General features: G+C 42.0%; 1 protein-coding gene across 1 annotated transcript; it reads right to left on the reverse strand.

Annotated features, from left to right (window-relative positions):
- Positions 1-107: 107 nt before the first annotated feature.
- Positions 108-7,620, reverse strand: LOC133933895 (aldehyde dehydrogenase 1A1-like). The gene is made up of 14 exons (XM_062381137.1): positions 7,560-7,620; positions 6,543-6,715; positions 4,711-4,815; positions 4,274-4,414; positions 4,023-4,152; positions 3,609-3,670; positions 3,053-3,181; positions 2,790-2,903; positions 2,508-2,610; positions 2,120-2,304; positions 1,863-2,027; positions 1,572-1,729; positions 1,291-1,365; positions 108-1,098 (listed from the first exon to the last, which is right to left on the reverse strand). The coding sequence occupies exons 1-14, from the start codon at positions 7,618-7,620 to the stop codon at positions 1,026-1,028; spliced, it is 1,674 nt and encodes a 557-aa protein (XP_062237121.1). The 3' UTR covers positions 108-1,025.
- Between the last annotated feature and the right edge of the window lie 3,282 nt (positions 7,621-10,902).

The following is a 10,902-nucleotide window of genomic DNA, read 5'->3' on the forward strand; positions in this document are numbered from 1 at the left end:
ACTGGGACGATACATGAAGATATGGAGGATGGAAGTACCACTGGAATTATGGAATAATAACAATGGATAATAATAATGTTTCACTAATTTATTATATTATTATAGTTATTTTACTGCATATATGAGAGGAATTAAAGTGTTAGTATAATAAACATGCATTCACTATTGTACAGCTGAAAAGTCTATAGATGCTGAAGTGTAAAGACAGAAATTGCTGCTTTAAGTTAAATACTAGTTTTGCAGCAAAAATTGCGACAAATGTTATGACACAATACCAGGTTGTAATCATAGACTTTATATAAAGATGGAAAACACGTCTTTACTTCCTCCCACAATTCAGAAATGAAGCTATGGAAATGAACACTGCCATCTTGCATTTTTTAGATAGGCTGCACATTATTAATCAGGGGATCCATGTCCCGTCCATTAATATGGAGGAGGCAGGATTTCTGACCTATACTGCAACCAGCCAACAGGTGGGGATCAAGAAACTTCGGCTTATATACAGTGTATGGTTGTAATACAGATGTATAGCAAGGAGTGCGATTGGTCATATTTACCGCATTGAAATCAGTGTAGGGTTTACTGGTTATCAAGATGGCTGAACAGTTTTATTGATTTCATTTTGAAATCCCTGTAAATAGTTTGTTCAATGTCTTTTGTCTATTTTTTGTATGAGGCCAATTCAAATGAAGTGCTATTTAAGTTGTAACTTCAGAAAAAAACAACAGGCTCACAATAATGTTACTACTGGAGAAAACCTTCTGTCCCCAAAACCGTTAAAGTAAAAACATCTGAGTACACAAATTGTCACAGAAATATATCAACTAAAAGAGACGTAACACGGACAAGATATTGGGTAAAAACAGGAAATATCTCAGCAGAAATGTGACGAATAAATGTTCATGAAGTGACACAGAATCAAAGATGGCTTCCAAACACACCTGTACGACTGCCCCGCAGAAAGTCTGAAGCCATCAAGAATTCAAAAGACACAATAAAGTCAGTCCTGTGACATGATGGTGTTACGAGTTCTTCTGTGAGATTTTGATGGTGACTGCCTTGACCTCTGTGTACTCCTGAAGAGCATATTCTCCCCTACAATAAAACAAACAAATGATTACATTGAGTTGTCATGACGTTTCCTTACATTACATGAGCAGCATTTACCAGGCAAGTCCCATGTACACAATAACTGAGCTACTTCATGTATCTATGTGGTGGACATATCGTAAATACAGTGTGAATAAAGGACTATTTCATGAAATATTAAGCAGTGGTGAAACTCACATCTCCCTCCCATTGCCAGACATTTTGAAGCCACCAAACGGACACTGAGCACTCATGGCATTGTAGCAGTTCACCCTAGAAAAAAGGCACAATTAGATTGTTCTCATTGCATCAAAATCAGAGGCTGATACTCATTTGCCAAAGGTATTCATTATTATGTACTGATATCATAAGTAATATCACAAAGTGTCTTAAGACTTGAAGGAAGGTGTCTGTGATGATTTGCTGTGCAGATCCTACAGATCCACTAAAAGCTGAACTGTAGAGGATCTGATCCGTACCAGACCATGCCAGCCTGCAGCGCTGAAGAGACTGTCAGGGCTTTGTCGATGTCGTTGGTGAACACGCCCGCTGCCAGGCCATAGTGCGTGTCGTTGGCTCTCTGGATGACTTCATGGACGCTGCGGAAGCACATGATCTGCTGCACTGGCCCAAAAATCTGGATACGAGTGTGAATGCGGGAGGGAAAAGGTGCAAATGTAAAGAGGAAGAATTTCAGAGCACAGTGCTAAAATGAGGATGCAAATAAAGTGGGTGCTTGTCATGTGCAGATGTGTATGAAAGCAGGGTACCTCTTCTTTGGCGATGCGCATATCATCTGTGACATTTGAGAAGACGGTGGGTTGGATAAAGAGTCCCTGCTGACCCCATGCGGACCCCCCACATTCCAGCGTGGCTCCCTCCCTCTTCCCGCTCTCTATCAGCTCCATTATCTTATCAAACTGCTTCTGGTCAATCTGCAGGAAACAGCAGTCAGGGCTTATCAGTAGTTTTGCTTCGTGACAAGCAAAACTGCATCAGTCGTCACATAAATAGGGTTCCTGTATACCTGTGGCCCGTGATCCACCCCTGGCAGCAGTGGGTTTCCCAGGACTTTGGATGTGGCCCTCTCGACGCTGAGACGGACAAACTCCTCATAGATCGGTTCCTCCACAAACACCCTGGATCCAGCCAGACAGCACTGGCCCTGGTTGAAGAACAGACCACTGTGGGCCTGCTCCACTGCGTACTCTACTGCAAGACAGACATGTACACGCTTAGGTCTGAACGGCTGCAGGTGGATTGTTGACATGAAGTAAGAAAGGTTAGACAGTATCATCAGAGTGAATCTAAAAAGCAATCCCTTCAAAAGGATTCAGTATGTTTATGCTGAAAGTACAGCAAGATAACAACAGTTAAAGAAAATGACTGCAAACTAAACAAGTAAAAATACTCACAGTCACAGTCTGCAAAGACAATATTGGGATTTTTGCCGCCGAGTTCCAGTGTAACTCTTTTCAGATTGCTGTCGCCTGCAGCCTTCTGAATGAGTTTCCCCACCTAGTGACCAAGATACACAGTAACTTTACAGAGGAGAGGAGAGGAGAGGAGAGGAGAGGAGAGGAGAGGAGAGGAGAGGAGAGGAGAGGAGAGGAGAGGAGAGGAGAGGAGAGGAGAGGAGAGGAGAGGAGAGGAGAGGAGAGGAGAGGAGTTTTTTCTTACGTCAGTAGAATACTTACATTGGTAGATCCGGTGAAGGCGACTTTGTCTATGTCCATGTGATGAGAAATGGCACTGCCTGCTGTCTGACCGTACCCCGGCACCACATTCACCACACCTGGAGGAAAGCCGACCTGAAACCGGAGAATTGGAGGGAGCGATATAACAAACAGGCACCACACATGCACATGCTTTTACAGCTAGGCAGGTCTCAACAAAGTCTGAATGCAAGTTAATGGCTCTTGTCCACATGTTCTCTTACAAACAGTAATAATCCCACTACCTCTTTTATGAGTGCAGCCATGTGCAGGGCTGACAATGGGGTCTGCTCAGCAGGTTTGATGATGACAGTGTTCCCACAGCACAGAGCAGGAGCAATCTTCCATGCAAACATCATCAATGGGAAGTTCCACTGTCATCCAATATGCACACACATGTTGAGAAGTGAGTATGACAGATTTTAACAAGCATTAAAATACAGGAGGAGGTGGCATAGCCAGACTCATTCGACAGTTACACTGATGTCAGTTAAAACACGTTCGAACAATTTTACTAGACTTAATATTCTCTGTTGTTACAGTGTGTACAGATTACATTATTGTTACATTGTTTGTAAGTCTGATATTGTCAGAGCTCACCCTTATTGGCTGAAGATTCGATGATCTCACACAACCCAATGACCATTTTATCACACAAACAAATGCGAAACTGGATGTAGATATATTAATGCTACAAACTAAATATTCTAAACAGAATGTCAATATTTCAATGCTATTCCTAAAATACATTCTTAAAGTGCTGCATATGTCTTTCTAGAACAGAAAAGTGTTTCTACTCACAGGAATGATCTGGCCACATACTCCAATGGGCTCATGTCGGGTGTAAGTAAAGTACTGTCCATCTAAAAACAAAAATATATATATATGTTGTTAACTCGCTTTGAATAAACTGTGACATAAATGTCAGAATTGTTAAACATGGCTGTATATCTACAAGTAAGATAAGGTAAGATTGTCCTTTGTAAGTTACAGTAGCAAAGCCAAACGTAAAAATCGTCAGAGTAAAATGTATTAATAATTGAGTAAAGATACAATAATGAAATAAAAAATAATGTATTATATATGTATATTTACATACACTGTAAACAAAATATATACAGTGTTACAGTATAACACACCCAAACGCAAACAAACACACTCTTTAAACATATCAGTCTATAATCTTAATATATAATTCAAACAACAACAACTCACCTACTGGGATGGTTTTGCCCTGAACCTTGTCGGCCCAACCTCCATAGTATCTTAAAGTTTTGATTGTTGCCATCAGATCTACAAAATACGCCATGAGAAACACTTTGCCGGAGTCCAGAGCCTCCAGGGTCTGCAAACACACAACATAAGTTCAAATAAAAAAGCCATTGCCTCAGTATTGATCTTTATTTTCTAATCAAAATATTATATATATGTTTGTGTGTGTGAGGGTGTATCTGAGTGTTTCTCACTGCCAGGAGAATTCGATCTCGCTCCACTAAGTCAGCAAGTCTATTAAGCAGATGACCTCGGTCTGAGGCGTCCATGGACCGCCAGGGTGACCCCATCTGGAAGGCGGCTTGGGCGCTCCTCACTGCCTTGTCAACATCTTCCTAAAGGAGATTCGGTTTGAGTCAAGTCTGTTTCTAGGCTCTAAAGCCCAATATCACAAATGAAAAATTGACAACTTGTGAAGCCTGCAGCCTCTAGCCTTAGACACTGGATATAGAAAAACTCCCCAAAAATGATTAATAAACAGGAGGAGTAACAGATTTTGGGATCCCTCCTGCAGGACAGAAAACTCTACCGACCCAGAAACATTTGTAAAAAAAGGCATAATATGGTACAATGAGCTGACTGCAACCTTCATTTTCATATTCTTGCTCAAACAGAGTTAAGAAGCACTTACTGCATCAGCCTCCTCCACGTCACACAGCAGCTCCCCCGTGGCGGGATTATACACAGGAATCTTTCTCCCACTGCATGACTCGAGCCACTCGTTGTTGATGAACAACTAAGACACCAGAGGAGAATCAGAAAGAAATAAAGCATCTAGAAAAAAGTTATTTTTTTTGTTTTGCCTGATATTTTGAATGTGCTGCATCTGCATGCTGTAAATCATATAGAGTATATTCAGGAAGAAGCTTTCATCAGTAAACCTACTGATAAAGGGCCCATAAAACTAGTTTCCCATATTTATCTTGTTAAATCCACATTTTCATTCTCCTCTAATTACAAGCAGATAAATCTATACAATTTTCTTGACAACACACAAACTGAAATACCCAAATCTTGAATATTTTTGGCTCAAAACATAACTTGAATCAAAACTTGACATCTGAATTAAAACTCTACGAAGATCCCTATGCCGTGGATGTGTCTGTGCTCAGTGCTTATAATAAGAACTGGGAAAGTTGAGTCCACCATGTACTTACAGTGGTTGATTTACATATCCTTAATAAGATCATACGTGTGCTGCTTTAGCTCGTCGATCTGGGTTTATCTTACCTTAGTGCAGTGGTTCTCAAACTTTTTCTGTCATGCCCCACTTATGAGCGAGAATATTTGTAATGCCCCACCCGCTCCCTGCCCTAACAAAATTATTAAAAAATAGGCCAAGATTAACTTGTGTATTTTAAATAACATACACATTAACTTCACATCACTTTCAGGAATTTCTGCTAACCAATTACAACTTTTTTTTGTGACATTTGTCACTACTTTGCCACATCAATCTGTGTGCTTCTTACAAAAAATAGTGCAATACCTTTGTCACGTTTAACTTGTGTACTTAAATAGCATGTACATGAACAATAACTTCACATCACTTTCAGGAATTTCTGATAAGCAATTAAAACTTTTTGTGACATTCTTCACTACATTCCTCCATCAGTCCGTGCTATTTCTAATATGGAGAAAAAATGTATTAAATTACAATCACTTTGTTTCCAAGATGATAAAGTTCAACCAAAAATAACACATGCAGAAACAACTCACTATGTAAGAACTCAAGTCTTGTCAACTGTATCAGTGGCTGCAATGAGTTTTACACTGCACAACTTGTCAAAACGGGGTTTTAAGCTTGATAATGCCACTCTTAAATCATTTTCAATATTGAGCCGAGATCTGTACTTTGATTTAAGTGAGGCCACAGCAGAAAAGCCCATCTCACAGAGATAGGATGTGGCAAAGGGAAGCAGAATCCTCCTAACCCTCTGCCCTATGAGTGGATGCTCCTTCATTCCTCCACGCCAATCCAGAATTCACTCAGTGTCTTTGCTGTAAACCTCAGCCTCAGGCTGGAGTCAGATGTCATCTCAATGAACTGGTCCTCTTCAGTTCACACCGGACGCGGAAGCGCCTCGCTGCGCGAGCGCCATTTCTGTTACTCAATTGTGCCGTTCACATCGGCTGCGCCTCGCGCCCTGCACCGATGGTTTCGGCGTCAAGTCTTCCGGCGTGAACAGCCAGGCGGCTGTGCGCTAGAGAACTGCGCTGAGTGCCGCGCAGAGCGGGGTGGGGCGCTGGACCGGGAGGGGGAAATGTGATGCCGGGTTCCAACCATACACAGAAGCGCGGTGCTCCGCGCTGAGAGCCGCGCTGAGGGCCGCGCTGAGCGCCGCGCGCTTCCGTGTATGGTTGGAACCCGGCATCACATTTCCCTCTCCCGGTCCCGCGCCCCACCTGATATGCCTTCACGCCCCACCGGTGGGGCGGGCCCCACAGTTTGAGAATCACTGCCTTAGTGTGTTGGATTGTTGGCTCTGGGACCGGCATGGGCAGAGCCTGCATCTCAGGTCCATCCACGCTCTGTGGTCTGTGATTCTGGTTTGGAACCTGGTGGTTGCACCCGTTGCCAGACTGCTGCTGGTCGTCGTGGTCAGGCTGGGAGTTCATGTTTGCATGTTTTCCCTCTGAAAAACAGACACAAATGGAAGCCTGTGTCCAAAACCGAGCGCGTTTGTGTGCATGTGTGTGTGCGTACCCATAGACTGTAGTGCATGTTGGTGTGACCCCTTGACTGTGAAAGTTAATCTTGTTATCTTGTTCACTGAGTGAGAATTGTTCCTTTCGCGTTGGCACGAGATGCCCTCCCAACCCAGTGGAGTAACATGGACCGTGCAAAATTAGCGACTGGCATTGTCGGCAGGGTAACACCACAAGGGTCAGGGGTTAAGACTGGCACCGTAAAGTCGGGCTGGGTCTGAGCGGTGGACTGGACTGACCTCATTTGGACGGAGGGGATCAGAGAACAGCGGGATGCTGCTGAATACTACAGAGGTGTGCGTCATCAAATTCATCAGAAAATTCAAAGCTGTGATCAGAAATTAGCTGATTTAAGAATATTTCCTATTGTTTGCCCTCAATTTCTATTTTCAACATATAAAGCACATTGTAACTGTGTTTTGAAAGGTGCTATATAAATTAAGTTTATAATTATTATCATTATTTTGATTACTCGTAGTAAAGAAAACAACATACTGCCCCTTACCGAGTTTTTTTTTATGTGTGTCTCATCTTCTATATTGATTAGTATTGAATAAATATAGATTTTGGACTGTTGATTAATTACAATTTATCACCTTTAGATTTTTATGAAAATTTTTCACAATTCTCTGACATAAATGGAGCAAAAGCATCAATTAAATGAGAAAATAATCAGTAGAATCAGGAAATCTTAACTTTAACTATCATTAATGAAGTAGCTGGTTTGGATTGAATATCCAATCATATCATAAGATGATGATGAGTTGTTACCTGTGGGTGAGGCTGATGAGGAAGCTCCAGCCTGGTAGATTCCCCCTCTGGTCACTGGCATGTTGCGGCTGCTCCACTCTTCCTCTGGTGGAGCAGAGCCGCGTCTTTATAAGAGGAGACCGCATCATCCCGCACTGTGGGCGTACCGGAGCCCCCCCCCCCCCCCCCTCCTCTGCACGCGCTAATCATCGTTCACACGGAACCAATCCCACTTCACCCTGGGTGCCCCCAGGGCCGAGGCAGACACCGCTCAGAAGTGAAAAGCAGTGTTGTTTTCCAATTTGAAAAATCATAAAGACAAAAAACACGTGCAGTGAGTAGTGACCAGGAGCTCACTGCATTCTGCTCATTTCACTGTTGTGGAGTTTAACCTCCAGCAGTAATCCTAACTTGAGTCTTTCCATTACAATCAACTTTATAGCTCACTTCAAACTGTTTATATAACAGATCAACTTACTGGTTACTTTGCAGATTACAATTCTGCCATCAAAATACAAATAGGAAATATGGTGCATTCCAGTGGCGGATCTAGGATTTTACTAAATCGAGGGCCATTGAGGGGCTCCAATTTTAACATAGGGGGCAAAGTATATGCCCAACATCCATGCACTATTCCTTATTCAGTAAGGTGCACATCTAAATGGATAGTTCATAGCAGTAGTGGCTATTAGGGAAGAATAACAGGGGACGTTTAGGTGAAACACATGGTGAAAATGTCCTCTTTGGAGATAACTGGAATGTCGGGGCTTACAGTCACTTGGATGACAACACAGGAGAAGTATGGAGGCATTTTAACTGAAGAAGGATTGCGTACATCCCAAATAAAAAACAATTCTTAACACATTTTATATATTTTTATTTTATTGATGTAAGTTAGTGAAACGTTGAAAGTTTAATTTCTCACAGAAAATGATGTCTATTAATTTCTACTAGAGTACCGACTTTTAAAATCATGGACTTCATACAACCACAAGCTGCTTTCGGTCAATTGTTACATTATTTCTGTTGTCCATGAATCATTTCAGCCCCACAGCCTGGAACGGCCCATGTACAAGGCAGCAAACATAATTGGGAAGATGTTTGCTTTGATAAGGGGCCTCCTGCTGCTTCACTGTCTCCCGCGAACAATGTGATCACATAACTTTGTCTGATGTGCCTATTTTGATCTAGAAATACACACATCGCTTTGACTAATATCCCCTGGGACAACGCAACCTCTGTAATTAACCCTTGTTAAACAATGCAATGATCAGCAGAACTGCATTCAGGGAGTGTTGCAAAACACAGAGGGAACTGTCTTCCCATTCCAATGTGTATTACTCTTGTTGCCTTGAAATTTGTGCTGTGAAGGCAAAGTTTGAAGTCTGAATTAGGGATTATAATTTGTATTTAATCTCCATGGGTTAGGGTTAGGGTTACATGCATGTATGTTAAATCAGTTATCCTGCTCTAATGTCTGACTATAAGCAACATGTTCTCCTTCTAGACGATTCAGCATCCAGTCGGTCTCCACAGAGTCTCTGTCTGCCAGAGTTAATGACAAGACCAGACCGCCTCAGCCTCGAGAGGACGTGGACCACCGGGTCAAAGGAGCTGTCGCTCGGCCTGACAGCACCGGGTGTCCCACGTTTGAGCCTGAGCCGAATCGACGGTTCGATGGAGAGTGAGAAAGAAAGGAGAATGAAAGGAATGAAAGATGGAGAGATAGTGAGAGAGCTGGGGAGGAGGAAGTAATGCAGGCGTGTATGAAAGGAGGAAAAAGGAGGGATGAGGGTGGATGAAGGAAGAGAAACAAAGGATTTTGCTAATCAGTGGGATGCAACAAGGTAAACGTGGCAAATTATGAAAAATAAAGATGATGGTTGCTTGAATGAAAGGGAATTCAATCTGTCAGGTATTATATGGGTAGCTGTTGACTTGAGTTATTTCATGATGGTGATCCTTGAACTGTCCCACACATTATTTACATATATTTCTTTGAAGGATGTTATTCCAAACCTGTAGCTGGCTCTTGTAGAGAAGGGCCAGTGTTAAGCTGAGGTGTGTATCTCTCAGCAGGCAGACCAACCTGCACTCACTGTTCGTGGTGCACATTGCAAACGTGTTCACGGAGCATTATCACGACATAATAAAGTTAGCACTGTCTGATTGGGGTGTAACATGTTCTCAGTGTATGCATCACCCCTCCAATGCTGGTCACATCATAGCTTGCACTCACTGTTAGACTCAAATTCACACAGCAGGTCACCCACTAAAATTCATAAACCAAATCTACTATTACACTTTCTCTGATTCGCAACGTACATTAATTTGTTTATAGGATGTACGTGGCTGCCTTAAAAGGATGAAAACATTCAAGTGCATTTCCATGTGCACAGTGGAAAACAACTGAAAACTACCCCAGCTCCACCTGAAGAAGACTTGTGCAATCCACTAGTGCTACAACCCTGTGTGAGGCTTATGTTTATACAGGAGGCTGAATGTGTGGGAGTCATTCGGAATAAAACTGAGGATCCTGGTTTGAATCTGCAGGAAAAGTCAGGGAGTGTGGGAGTAAATCTGTCATATATAATATATCCTGGCTCCAACACAAACTGCAGGGAGTGATGGGCAATGGACGATGTGTAGACGGATTAATCAGAGTGATCATCTGTATGTTAATATGTGTTTTTTGATACTGTAGCGGCCATAACCATGTCATTTACAAGCTATAAGTAGCATGCGGAGGACATCTTGAAACGCACACTGGCATACTGGTACTTTTGACCCTCCACAAATAACCAGACCTCAGGTTTGACTGGGACATTTTCCTCAAAATCATGGATAGCCATATGAATACTTCTGCATAAAAATATTAAGAGATACATTCTGATTTACTTGAAGGGAATTCGAATGTAGAAAACACTGAAATTCTAAATATCATGATGTATGTGTGCATATTTCTTTGCATACAGTATATATCTCTGTGGCTCTATACCACACCTATGGACTCCCAGTAGAATTGGTCATCAAGAGTTCAGAGTAGTTGACTAGTTTAATCTTCCAGGAGTCTGAGACCGGTGTGGTCCCACTTAGCTTGGCAAAGAGAGACAACTACCTCCAATTTCCAACAATTTTTCTTTAAGTTCAGCATCGCAGACAGTTGCCAAACTTAATATCATAGAAGTATTCATGTATGGTTTTGACTCAGAACATTTTAATGTTTGCATCATCGATACATTAGAACATGATTTTTATCATACTGATGCTAAATACAATATTTGGACTTTGAAATTCAAGGTCTGTTTCTTCAGTTATAGACACAAAAACTACAGTAATCAGTGACCACTCATATTAAAGCCTG

Source organism: Platichthys flesus, chromosome 3, assembly GCF_949316205.1.
Source record: "Platichthys flesus chromosome 3, fPlaFle2.1, whole genome shotgun sequence".
NCBI lineage: Eukaryota > Metazoa > Chordata > Actinopteri > Pleuronectiformes > Pleuronectidae > Platichthys > Platichthys flesus.

Coding starts and splice junctions, on each gene's coding strand:
- LOC133933895 (XM_062381137.1), bottom strand. CDS start 7,620: ATGCCAGTGACCAGAGGGGGAATCTACCAGGCTGGAGCTTCCTCATCA. Junction 6,716..7,559: donor CTCATCAGCCTCACCCACAG/GTAACAACTCAT, acceptor TCTGTTTTTCAG/AGGGAAAACATGCAAACATG. Junction 1,366..1,571: donor CTGCAGGCTGGCATGGTCTG/GTACGGATCAGA, acceptor CCTTTTTTCTAG/GGTGAACTGCTACAATGCCA.